Here is a 14,293-nt window from a genome sequence, read left to right on the forward strand (position 1 = left end):
CCAGAGAGTGGTACTGTAGTGAGCAGCCTCTAAACGCCATGTTCTCCAACTTCTACCTAGGTCTGGGAGATAGGGGGGCTGGACTCCAGTGCTGAAGGAGGGACCTCCAGTGCCCCAGGTCTCCCTACCTGTGGATGGCACTATTTGTGGTGCCACAAACATAGCCTGCATTCTGAAGACAGACTGCCCCAGTGCTGACCACACCAGTGCCAGGGTGAGAGCTAGCCGCTAAGCAAGGAGTGGTTATAGTGCCAGAATTGGTGCTCTAGCCAGTGGTTGTACTTGTGCTAGTGCCTGGACAGGTGTTGGAGCTAGTGCTGGAAGTGTTTTATACAGATGTCAGTGAAAGGATGAGTGCTAGGATAAGCCAAAGACTCAGTGCTGGGGCCCTGGGTTGGTAGTGTAGAGTTGCTGGCAGGGTCTGCGCTCCTGGAGATGAGGCCATGGTAGGTTCCACAGCCTACAACAGGTGGACCAGACAGCATTGCCAGCCCAATGAGGTGATTGGTGGCCTTGAAGGTGTCCAGTGTGGAGAAAAGGTCTAAGTTCTCCATACTTACCATTGATGAGAAAGATACTGATACCAGACTCAATGGACCTGCTTATGAGCCAGGAGTCAACAGGGCCAGAATTGGTGCCCCAGGTGTGCAGCAGCCATCCTTTTGTTGGCACCTCTGAGGCCTTGGCCTCCTAGAGGGAGAGCGGCCTCTCGCCACACACTTCTTTATTTTCAGCTCTGGGGAACGGGAGTGGTGTTGAGCCTGTCTTCAGAGCTGGGGAGTGATGGTGGTACTCCCTGCCTGATGTAGGCACCGAGGTATCGTGCACTGAGGCTGGCACGCTCTTCATAAACAAGATGGACTCAGTTCTTGGGGCTGGAAAGCCAAATCCATAAAACTCAGCTTTAGTCTCTGATCCCTCTCTTGGTCCTAGGTTTGAATGATCTGCAAACAGAACACTTGTCCTGCAAGTGACTCCCCTAGGCACTTAAGGCATGCTGAGTTGCACTTTGGCATACGTTTCCACATCATTTGCACTGCTTAAAAGCCTGGGGGACGGCAAAGTGAGGGGAAACCCCCTTCAAAGACTAACAACAACTATTAACAGCTATAAACAAGCGTAACAGACAAATAGCTCTTAAGCTAGGGAATGCTGCCAACTACAAAGCAGTGGCAGAAGCTCCACCAATTAGTAGGCAGAAAGAACTGAGCAGGTGTTGGGCAAGCAGGGATATTTATGTGCAACATCAACAATGTTGCAGCAGAGGCTGCAACAGCTAATTTTTCAGGTACCCTGGGGAAGAATTTCTGACAGCTGTGCATGCAGTGTGCACGCCCCCCCCCCCCCCCCCCCCCCGAATGGACAGCAACAATCACTTGAGGAACCAACAGTTATGACAGAGAAAGACAGATTCTTTTTCCGTAATTGTATGCAGTAAGAAAACCTAATGTACACAGGATATTTTTTGTTAACTGTTTAAAACTAATTTTATTACCATGTTTAATTTGACTAATGAATAGCGTGAACGGATTTTGCTTGGAGCAGGAGCAGTGCCTGAAGCCTCCCTCTGCAATGCAGAAAGTCACTTGGAACAGCCAGCCACTTTGAGCAATTTACTGTAATTACAAAAGCAGTTTCTCTTCTCTCGATGTTCACATCTTCACATTAGCTACTGATAATGGGCCACGTCCTCCATGACTGAACTGACCTTGTCAACTCTGGCCTTCCTCTTGACTGGGACTCCTTTTCATGAGCCTATAAATTTAGACCCTCCTCTGGACCCGCCACTCATGCATCTGTGCAAGTGGGTCTTTGCCCATGAAAGCTTATGTTCCAAAATATCTGCTAGTTTTTAGGTGTCACAGGATGGCTTGTTACACTTTTACTGTCATATTTCTACTTTAACATTTACCATAACACCTCACTCCTAAAACTATTTTACTTGCTACTATCTGATTTTTTTTTTTCTGAACTGCAACATTTTGAGTTTCATTTGGATTTTTGCCAGTGGTTCATTGTAGTAAGATGTGTAATTTTCCTCAAATCAAGTGTGTATTATATCATATAGTATTAACACTTTATTACTGTTCCAGGAGTAAAAGGGGTTCGCTGGAAGAGTGGTGGACGGAGATGAGACAAGCAGCGAGTGTAAAAAAGCTTTAACAATTGCTTAACCAGTGTTATGAAGGGAATTAAGAGGGGATACCTAGTGCCCTCTAGCTATCTACCCCAAAGCAATGTTGGCTGATAGACAGGGGAAAGCCTGTACTTATAGGGCAGTTACCAAATCACAGAGGGCGAGCAGAGCCCACACCAACATCTAGTTGAAAGGGTCCAGATCTTCGCAGGAGGGACAAGTGACTTAGGCCACCCAATGGACTTGTCAAGATGCACGTCTCCAATTTGGGAGAGGGGGAGTTGACCTTTTATTGTGATTTGGACACTGAAACAACCTGCTGGGTCAACGTGTTGTGTCCCCTTTAGGAGTTGTCCTTTTTAGGAGTTTTTAATGCTTGGTGAGGTGGTGGCCTCGCTTCTGTGTATGTGACTCAGCCCTTAGCTGGCCCTACTTCCGCGTATGCGACTAAGCCCTTAGTGCCTCGGATGGGTCTGTCAATGCATGGGGCATGTTGGGTTCTGATTGGGTAGTGAAGGCTTGATCATGCATGGGGTGTGTGCAGGCCACAGCTTGCAACACTGTTGTGGTCCTGCCACAAATGACTGCCCACAATGACACCTGTCAATGTAATATAAACTGAACTATTCCTCAGTACATTTTTTTTCTCCACAGTAATTAAAAGTACCTTACATGCTAGACAATCCAATTGTATTTTATTCAGGTTAGCTACTGCCTAGATAAGATACTAATTTAGATTTGTTAGTTATTCCTAGATACAAATAAGTTTAAAAAATCCAAATGACAAAGAGAAGAGTTGGTTCAAAATCTATTTTTCCATCACATACATAGTTTCAGTAACTGCAGATTAAAATTAGTAAATACTGGAGTTCAAGATCAATAAAATACTGAAGTAACTAGCTGGCAGAGAGACTTTCACTTTGTACATTAATACTGAATATAAATTTTTATCCAGGAATGTTTTTGAAAAGAGATACTTACTTATACAGGAAAATACACTGAATTTTTTTCTCAACTGCCCACAAGTGCTGTAGTAGTAATAATTAGCAACTGAGTTCACAAGTATAAAAGACCAGTATGAAAAGGTGTCGGATACACATATAATGGTTCTTTCATCATATATAATGGTTCTTTCATCATGAAGGCACTTTCACCTAAAAAGGACACTGTATGAAAAAGGAGAGCTCTTGGGCTGCATCTACACTGCAGAAACAGAACAAAAAATCCACTTAAGTTACTAAAGCTTGCCCATCAATTTGTGCCAGGTAGAGTAACAGGATTGATGGGAGAGCGATCTGTGGTTGATCTGACAGGTCTTAACTAGACCCAATGAATTGGATTGATCTCAGAGCATCCATCTGGGCTGTAATATAGTTATACCCTTGGACTAGACCCTGGGTTCTTATATAAGCCACTTGTACCACTTCAGTGGTGTACAAACCATAAAGCCATCTTAACTAGACAATTGAGGCTTTACCTACTTTTGAAGATCCTCCCAAAAATAGGAAGAAGACAGTCATATGCTATACTGCCTACTACTCTGCGACACGGGCATTGGCAAAGCAAGGCAAGGTAATATGCCAGGACCACTTCTGTATTTTTCTTTGCAGCTACAACAGCAGCTCTTGGAGGCTGTGGACAGCATGTGTAAATTGCACTAGTAGCTGCATTACAACCTGACCGCAAGACTGGGAGGGAGTGGGTGAAATTAAGCTAGTATACACATACAGCTCTGCCAGACCTAAAAGCAAGGAGCCCTGTGTGCACTGTCTAGGCAATAATTAAATATTACAGTATATTACTACAAATACAACAGACAAAAATGAAGTTTGACTAAAATTAAGTAGACTGTGCAGAAGCTTATAGTGTAATTCTATTGAAATGTTACCTGCTTTTAATTTTCAGTACAGTTAGTTACAATCTTCTTTAAGACTAATTGGTTCAACAGCCAATGAAATAAACAGGATAAATGTTGCTGTCAATTTCTTGCTACTCTATTTTAATGGATGACCTCAGTGAAATTCTCATTATCTAACATACAAAAGCTTTTACAGAAAGGCCTTTCTTGTAATGTGAAAACAAAAACAAAACAAAAAAAATACCCTAAGAACAGTTCTCAAAGTTATCTCTCTTCCTTGGTAGCTTCCACTTCATCATCTTCCTCCTCTTCTTCCTCCTCCTCTTCATCTTCCTCTTCCTCCTCTTTCCTTAGCCGACTGTTAGAAATTTGCTAAAATGGAATCCAACACAAGTCATAACTTTTTGCATGACATTTTGGGAAAAAATTTCTCCCTACCCCAAAGCCATGCAATTTTAGGATTAAACTAGTTATTGTTTATCATTATTATTTTTACAAAAACCCTAAATTTCCTGCAAGAAATATACCAAGCATAAGACAGTAGAAAATATAAACTTCAGCTAGCCAACTGCAAAGACTGATTTTAAAATGTTGCTCATGTGATACCATGGTCAGTAAAAGAGGAAAAATAAACGTACACTTAGGGACACTTAATGAGCTAGTAGCAGTCCAAAACATCTAGGTAGGCCAGGTCTACACTACGATCACAGTATGGTGACACCGCACCAAAGTGCAGATCCTTCCTGAAAAGCCCCCCCACCCAAGCAGTATAGGTTACACTGACTATGTGGACGGTGCAGTGTTGGCCAGAGAGTCTCTCTTGCCAGCACAACTATCAACTTTCATAGAAGTGGATTTATGTCAACAGGAGAGCTCACTCCTATTGCATAAAAGAATCTACAGCAGCTCCACTGCTATAGTGGCCTTAGGGTAGACGACTAGTCCTTACAGGAAAAGTTGTTTATAAAATGATGGAAAGTTGAAATAGGCATGACACCAAAACTGAGAAATGGAAGAACACACTCAGCAATAGTCCCCACACCTCAACACAAGACAATCACAGAAAATTCTTTACTGAGGGTACTTAGCTTCCCTTAAAATTAAACAAACTTATGGTACAGCAACAAGCAAATGCTGGAGAGAATGTCATGAAACAGGAGCAATTTTTCCACATATTATGGACTTGTCCAAAAGTTAAGATGCCTTGGAAAGCCATTGGAGACTCCAAAAGGGAGGCAAATAACAAAGAATAAGGTGTTTGTGGTCAGAAAACCCAAGTATTTTTATTAAATTATCCTGAAAATTCTATTTGATAAAAAATATAAGGAATCGATCACAGATGCCATTAAAATTGCTGTAGAAGAGGAGCGACTCACCTAAGTCTCCTAATGGTTATAAGCACATATGGGAAATGCTGATGTAAGAAAAAATAACTTAAAGTCAAGAGTTTTATAGGAGAGATGGAAAAATCATAACTAAAAAGACTGAGGAAGTTTTGGAGTTTATGGGAAGAAGATTATTGCCCGACACCATACCTGATTGTGTGAGAACTTTTCTGACTGCTAAGGAAGGGAGAAACACCTTCAAAAATAGCCACTCAAAACTGATATAAAGTAAGGAGAATAGGATGAAGGAGGAGAAAAAGCTTAATACTGTGTAAACTTTTGATAAGAGAACTAATGAACAGGTAACATATCTGTGGCTGGGCCTACACTTAACCCCAACTTCGAAGGGTGCATGTTAATCAGGGTGACAGGAGATTACTAATGAAGTGCTGTGGTGAATACAGAGCGCTTCATTAAGCTAATTCTCCCCCACAGCAACTTTGAAGCCTCAAACTTCAAAGTGCTGTCGTGTGTAGCTGTGGGCACTTTGAAGTGCCCACACTACTTCAAAGTGGCTTTACACCTCAAAATTTTGGGGAAGTAAAGGCACTTCGAAGTTTGACGCTTTAAAGTTGCTGCAGGGGAGAATTAGCCTAATGAAGTGCTGCGTATTCACCGCAGCACTTCATTAGTAATCTGCTGTCACCTCAATTAACGTGCCCCCTTCGAAACTGGGGGTGAGTGTAGGCCCAGCCAAAATGTAAGAAAATCGGAAGTGTATACCTAAACAGGAGATGAAAGACTTTAACTAGTGTTATCAACAGAAAAGATGGAAGAGAAAGAACAGAGAAACATCAACCACGGTTTGTGATCAATAGAATAAATATGAACAAAGTGACTGGTAGGAGATCTTATCCAGACATCTTTAAGGAGCTGCAGAGCCAATTCATTATTGTGTTTTTGTGTGTAATACTAACTTTATCTCTAAGTTGTAAAAGAAATTTTATAAGATTTATTATAAAAGAGTGGAGCTGCTAATGAATACTTTAAAAATCTGAGTTGCAGTGGTTCTCTTAGAGTTCTCAGTCCTTATCTTACATGACACTGCAAAGTGGCAGCTTCTTGTATTTAACTGTGACTTATGTTGTTTCAGGCACTTCAACAGGTTAATGGTCCTGTTCTTTATGATTATGATATTTCATATTTAATTTGTTTTCCTTTATGTGAGCCTTGGAATTTAGATTTCCATTATACGCATAATCTGTTTTTTGGAATATGAATTACAAAGACTGTAAAGAGCAAGCGATGCATAGTGCATTCAAAGCAGCTTTCATGCCATTTGGCAAACAGGCTGGTTCTGAACATGATTTATGCACCAGTGCATATAGTGTCAGGTTTTGTTTTTGTTTTTGTTTTTTGGGGGGAGGGGTCCAAAATTCTTCTCCCAGTGGAAGGATCCCTTATGGGAATATGTATCCTGGTATCATCATCAACAACCATCAGCTCAGTGCCCATTGGTGTCTGAGGCCTCCCTCATTATATCCTTCCATCTTTCCCTGTCCAATGCAGGAGTGGCTTTGTTTCTGTAGACTAGTTCTGCACCAATCTACTATATAATCTACCCATTCTCTATGGGGTCTGCCTCTCTTATTCGAGCCGCCCATTATGCCAAATACCAAGGTTTTGAATTTTCATTCATTCTGCAGATATGCCCAAATAGATGTAACTTCTGTTGTTTAACCTTCTGCAGTAGGTTCCCTTTCGGCTGTTTCTTCCTATGTAATTTCTCGTTGGTGACCTTCTGCATCCATATCTCATACATTTAAAACATATTCACACATGTATCTCTATGTTTGTCAAATCCATAACAAACAAAATAGTTTGTTTTTTTTTTAACACACTCTTGGTGGTGTTGAAACTTGCAAATTAAAGAAAAATTTAAATTGCTGTGAGCCTGAAGTACTGCATGGACCAAATGTTTATAACTAAGCTATGCATTTTTGAAAATATAGATTAACAAAAAAACCTATTAATTCACTGAACAAAGTTAAGAGGCAGGTACCAATATTCTATTTCAGCTGTGCTAAGCACACTGAAGCAGCAAAACTTGAAAAATTTTCATAAATGAAACATTTGCTGTCTGTTTTCAGTTGGTTGCTGCACTTGGCCAGTTGCAGAGCTAAAAAGTAATTAAAGTTAGCGAATTATTAAAGACATAAGATTCTATGGCAGTTATTAAAAACATGACACTGTAGAGATTTGAGCAGATAATTAAGAAAAATTCTCTAATTGTTATCTTAAATCTCAATCTAGATTTTCCAGTGGCCTTATAGCAAATGAGGTACAAAGAATTAATAACAAATTAATATGAGAATTCTTCCTGCAGCCTGTAAGAATGTATTAGGATGACTTGCAAGTTTTAAATTGCTATTTTTATGCTTAGATGGATGCTCCAGAAATATCTTATATAACAGACATCTTACATGTCTAATCTGCATCTTGGTTTCCTCATCTGTAAAATGTTGTATTATCCCCAATACTTTCCAGCAGTATTGTGAGGGTTAGTAAATACGTCCAAATCACTATGCAACTGTTGGTATAATTACAGTAGGGTTTTAAAGGGCCTTGCTTGGTAAAACCACAGTAAGGTAGTTGTCTTGCACAAAAAACAGAATAAAGCCAAAGATTATCTTAAACATAAAATTTTGAAAACCACTCTCGGCAGTAAGCCAGGTTTGGGAAACAAGGTTGATACCCTGGTCCCAGTGAAGTCAGTCACCATTTTTCAACTGACCTCAATGATGCAACATTTCAACCAGGGTCTCCAATTAAAATCTGAAGCATACAAAAATCTGACACAACTTTAGCATGGAATTAAATGTCCAAACAAAGAAATCATAGTCATTCAGATTCTGGTTAGGGTAACAATAATTGTAGCTGCCAATTCCTCCAACAACAGAGTAAATAAGCAACATGGATTTAAAATAAATAGAAACTTTATCTGTACTCTCTCTGTAGATACAGCAGGGGGTATAAAACAACAGGAAAAAATTAGTATACAGCTCTGTTAACACTGCATTGACTGCACATCTGTTGAGGGTTAACTACAGGTTAATGCAATTTTTCATGACTTGCCAGTGCAAATGTAGGAGAGTTTGTAATGCTCATCCCTCATTATACGAGCACAATTAGTTCCCAACTTTCTGCTCGTAGGCAAAAACTCGAAAGAGGGACACTAAATTCCCATTAAAACACATGTAAAAGTCTCTGATTGGTTCCTAGTTCTAATTGGGGGAAGGAGTGGCAGCACGCAGCTTGAAAGGTAAGTGAACCTTGGGGGGGAGGTGTTGGAAAAGGTGCAGAACCTGAGGGGGGTGCGGTGGGCTGGGGAGTTCCAGGCCTGGGTGGGTGTTGGGAGTGGGCAGGGCTGAGGGGTGTATGGGGAGTTGCAGCGCAGGGGTGTTGGGAGCGGGCCGGGCGGGGCTGCAGGTCTCCCTGCGCCCTGGCCAGGGACTCCACGGCTGCAGCAGAGCCAGCCATGGGGCTGCAGGTTTCCCCGTGCCCCGGCCAGGGATCCTGCAGCTGGCTTCTGTAAGTGGGGGAAGTTCACTCTTTTAGTGAACAAAGGTATGTATGTATGCCCCTCATTTTAGCGAGTACTCGTAAGTCAAGTACTCATTAAATGACAGATGAGTATCTGGAATAAGACTCAACTAACAGTTGTAATACTTCGTTAGATAGCAATTTAGAAGGATATGTAAGTTCTTACTGGGCATTAAACCTAAGAAACCCTGTATATTCCTGATTTTACTGGCATAATGAGGGCCAGTGAAATTAAGTCACTTGCCCAACCTCATATAATAAGTTAGTAGAAAAGTTAGATTCTGTTACCTGCTCTGACCCACAGTGTTTCAGCTAGGTTTCTAATCTTGACACAAACTTCAAAGGCATCTTATCTGTTGCCTATTGCTCACTCATTGTAGACATTTTGAGGAGGATCTCAGTTACTGCCACAGTGCACTCTTAGCAATAATATATAATAGCAAAAACCTGGAAGTAGTCCATTGTTAATTGTTGCTAATGACACACTGGAACTTCTCTGTAAGGGAAGCTAATAATCAGTTAAGAAAACTGATTACTGTGGTCTTGCTGCCTGGGATGAAATCCAATAGGAAAAACAGATTCAAGGAAGATATTTATGCAATGGAGGACTACAGGAATACGCAATTGTTGAAGATTCCAATAATTTTTCTTGGATTTTATACAGAAATATAGGAAAAAAGTATATAGAAGACAAAAGAAGGGAGTTTTTCTGTTTAGTTGATCGTTAAGGTTAAAACTGAGCTCCCATTTCATAAACCAGTAAAAATCTGTATAATAGTTTACAAAGACAGCATTCTTATCCACAAACCCAAAGCCCTTTCTGAATGAATGTGTCAGCCCTGATCTAAGCACTTAAATCTGATAAGCCAATAGGAGATAATGTGATTGAGGGCCAAAATTCAGAGCTGGATAGAGTAAGACATCTCTGTTAGCTCTGACCAGCAAGTGCTGGTTCAGAAACCTTGGGAGAACGAGTCCTATGGCAGCATCTCCATTTCGAAGGAGAGACTAGCCTACTAAGTTCTTCTAGACATTACCACCTGACAGCATCTTTTGCTACACTGGAGTTGTGATCTATCTACCTGAAGCGACAACGTCCCCCCACTTTAGTTTTTTGAGTAGCAGCTGCTACCACCAATGAATTTGCAGCTGGGTGGGTCAGGAGACAAGAATCCCTTAGGAAGCAATTGTATAATTTATTTTCTTTTTTAGAAATTGCCTATCCTATCTGTTTTCCTTAGAAATTGCCTATGCTGGGTTTAACCAGATACTTTTTGCCAGTTATAATAAACCATCAAAGACTGGAAGGTATCTCTCTTCTGGGAAATAACCTCTGTAGACTGAGAACACGTGTCATTTTTAAAGGATGTTCCAAGTAATTAGTACCCAACCTTTGCACGTGCTTGTGAAATAGGAACATATTTTCTGGAAGAGAGACAACGATGCACTGACACTATCATTTGATAAATTTCGATCATCCAGAGCTGCATTCCTCTTCAGGCAGCAAGTCTAGGGTAAAGTACAGTTCCTTCAGTATCAGACAGGGACAGATCAGGGCCAGACATTTCACCTGAACTGTTTTGGAATAAGGCTCTGTTTGAGTTTGCTTTTCTTCAGCCCTTTTAAATTTAGATTATTGCACAGGGGAAGGCAAATATGGCCATAGTACCCAAAGTGATGAATCCTAGTACAAGAAAGGGTGATTACGTGGTCTGAAGACTTGGAAATGAGAATCTTGATAACTCTAATTTCTTTCATCTTTTCCGTGGCAAAAGGAGGGCAGGAAATGATATCAGACATTATATGGCCTGATTCTGGATCATAGGCAGTTTCCAAGCAGGACAACAATAGTTTAGTAAGCAAAAAGTCAAAGGTGGTGAGACAGTTCCCTGAATAATGAGTAGATAGCGGTACTAGGGGGAGGTTCATTTATCTCCAGAGAGGTCAGCATAGGAACCATTGAGCCTTTTTTTTTTTTTAAATAACTTCCCTTTTCTGGAGAAGGAAGATCTAGTTTCCCACTACTTAACATTTTATTAAGCATTGAGGATAAGTCACTCAATGCTTCATGAAGGACCTCCTGATCTGAATGATGGTATTCTAGGAACTTGATGCCCCAGACACCATGAAACTGAGTCACTCTATTACCACTGGATCCTCCAGTAGGAACTTAGACCAGTGGTGTCCAAAAGTAATTTACTGGTTCACCACAGCTGCCTGTGCCATGCCGTTCCCCCCCACTCCCACCTGCAGCCAGGCACGACTTCCCCTCCCCACCCAGCCAGGCCACCCCAATCCCCCATTTTACTCACTGAAGCCCTAGGGCACAAGCTGGCCCCCAAGCACCCTGAGCTCCCACATGGCGTGAGCCCTCCCCACCAGCCACAGCACCACCTGAGCCCTTTGAGTTGCTGCATGGCATGAGCTGCCCTAGCTGTTGTGCCCCCACAAACTGCCCCAGCTGCCACGCTGCATGAACTGCCAGGACTATAGAAGCTGCTACCACCATACACTTGTCCTACCATGTGGTGGGATGTATGTGTGGAGGGGCATGTTATGTGTGTGGCTCTCCTGAACTTCATTCACCACAGTCCACTGCCCCATTCACCACACGTGGTGAACAAGGAGTGCATTGGACACCGTGGACTTAGGGGCTCACAAGAAGCATCAGGTGACTCATCTGGATCAATGAATTTTCAGGTATGGAACCAATGGCCTGTGATCCAAAATAGAATGCAGATCTGTAGTTTGGTCCTGGTCCTCTATACACACACTTTCTTGTGGCTCTGATTTCTGAGGCTAGAGCCTTATGGAGAAATTGGCGTGGAGATTGGAGCAAAACACACCAGTACTCAAGAATTATTTTTTTCAGCAGGGTGTCACTTCTGATTTTATGGAATCACAGTGACAGGTACCTTAGGTCAGAGGCAAATGCAGTTGCTTTCTGGCTGCATGGGAGAAAGTACTGCATACCAAGCAAAGGCATTTCCTCCAACAGGCCTGATAAATTGTAAAATGGGAAAAATAGCAAGGCAAGAAGCCCACCTCTTGAACTTTGATTTCTTTGTCTTTATTTCCAACATAATGGAAACAGGGACTTGTGATGGAGCACTAAGATCCTTAATCAAAAACCCCTTAAAAGGGCAAGGAAAAAATAAAAAAAGCAACAACATCTAGCTAAACTTAGAAGGTGATGACACTGGAAACAATGTTCATTTGAACTGTGATGCAATGATATGGAAAGTTTCCTGGTCCATCTGCTACCATAGTTAGAATGAATATAAGCAATCATTGCATGTCTCTTTCACAGCCCTGGCTCAAATCTTCAGAGCCACAAGAAGATGGGCTGGGAGCTTTTGAGTGCTCCAATGAGCACCTTTTTTTTTTTTTTAAATAAGGTTTTACTGGTCCCAGCTACACTGTTGGTGCAGGTCAAGAGTGGAAATGTGCAGAGGCCACTCAAAGAATGTTGCTGTGTCTATAAAAAGCTCTTATTACTAGATTCATCCATAAAATGCAACGAGAGCCACATTTCATACTCAGTAATGTGTAGTTTTCATTTCCTACAAAATTTTACAAAGTTAATCATTTTCCAATTAAGAGAAAAATGTTTTATCTATTTTATTCTATCACCCAATTTTTCCATTTCATATGTTAGTATTATTACTATTATAGGCAAATCTTAGTCATTTTAACAAGGTTATCGTTGTAATTCCCAGAAACAAAATATGAAACTGAAATGTTTGCTGAATATATCTGGAATGATCCTTTCTCCGTCCCTCAGATGGCGTAGTTTATCATTGGCCTATTAAAGCCAGTATGACTGATAATTTACATCACCTGCGGATATTCTCTTGCAATACTATCTTTATTTTAAATAAATCTTCTGAAATTAACCTGGAACCTAAGATTGATGTTTCCTATTTTACCTGTATCATTCCAGATGAAAATTTTGATGAGCCTGTTCTTTGAAGGGGGGACTTTGAGTTTGCACGAACTATGTCTAAACGAGACTGATAGTCCGGTGGGTACAGTGAACTTCGAAAAACCTGTTCAAGGAAAAATGGCAGTGACTTTAGTGTTAATATATAAATGCCAGACTGACAGCCCAAGAGACTAAAGCTCCTAACAAAAGTACAGTATCAGACTCTCCCAACCCTGATTTAAAAAGGGACTAAGTCTGGAATTCAGACTATTAGATATTATGCTATATAATGCCATTAAATGTGATTTTAGGTAAGATACATCTTGGCAACCTAACTTGTTCTTTTTTGATGAGATAACAAAATAAGTTGATAAAGAGAACAGTGTTGATATAGTCAAACTTCTGCAAGGTGTCTGTCTTTGTGCCACATGACATTTTAATTGAGAAAGTAGAATGACAATGTAAATATGGCACACATCAAATGTATTAAAAAGTGGCTAAATTATAGGTCTCAACTCTCATTATAAATGGTTAGTCGTTATCAAGCTCTTCTAGTGAGGTCCTGCAGGGGTCAATTCTTGGGCCTACATTATATATTTTTATCAATGACCTTAGAAAAAATAAAATATTTACCGATAAAGTTAGCAGAAAACACGTAATAAGGCAGTTGTAATTAATGAAGAGGACAGCTCACTGATGCAGATTAATCTGACTAAGGTGTGAGCAAGCAAACAATATTTTCATTTCATTACATTTCCATACAGCCAAATATAAGGTCATGCTACACAGAGACAAAATTGTAAGTCATATTTACAGGGGAACGCTACTCTTAGAAGGAGTGACTCAAAGAAATTGACAGGGGTCCTAATGGAAGATCATATGGTCATAAGCTCCCACTGTAATGCTGCAGCTAGAAGGGCCAACGGAATCTCTGGTTGTAAAAACAAGGGAATGTCTAGCAGGAGTAGGGAGGTTATATTACCTCAGTTTCGCAATGGTGCAACTGCTACTGAAATACTGTTGAAAAACTGAAGAAGGTTCAGAAAAGAGTCATGAGTATGATTAAAGTTTTGGAAAACGTACCTTTTAATAAGAGACTCAAGAAACTTAATCTATCTTATAAAATAGAAAGCTAAGAATTACAGCCTACAAGTACTTGCATGGGGAAAAATATTTAAATAATGGGCTTTTCAATCTAGCAGACAAAGGTATGACAAAATCCAGTGGCTGGAAACTGAAGCTAGACAAAGTGAAACTAGAAATAAGGTGCAAATTTTAAACAGTGAGTGTATTTAAACATTGAAACAATTTACCAAGTGTTATGGTGGATTCTTTATCAATAGAGATTTTTTAATTAATCGGAATCAGATGTTGTTCTAAAAGAAATGCTCTAGCATTCAACCACAGCTACTGGACTTGAAGCAGGTGCTGAGGAAGTCCTAATA

At 40.6% G+C, this 14,293-nt stretch overlaps 1 protein-coding gene across 1 annotated transcript in view; it reads right to left on the reverse strand.

Moving 5' to 3' along the window:
• Positions 1 to 2,848: 2,848 nt before the first annotated feature.
• The window catches only part of CIBAR1 (CBY1 interacting BAR domain containing 1), a 41,156-nt gene continuing 29,711 nt past the window's right edge, over positions 2,849 to 14,293 (reverse strand). Inside the window, 2 exon segments of the mRNA XM_074986947.1 lie at positions 2,849 to 4,367; positions 12,853 to 12,972. Coding sequence (XP_074843048.1) covers positions 4,260 to 4,367; positions 12,853 to 12,972 — 228 coding nt within the window. The 3' untranslated portion in view covers positions 2,849 to 4,259.

The sequence above is a fragment of the Carettochelys insculpta genome, chromosome 2 (genome assembly GCF_033958435.1).
Source record: "Carettochelys insculpta isolate YL-2023 chromosome 2, ASM3395843v1, whole genome shotgun sequence".
NCBI lineage: Eukaryota > Metazoa > Chordata > Testudines > Carettochelyidae > Carettochelys > Carettochelys insculpta.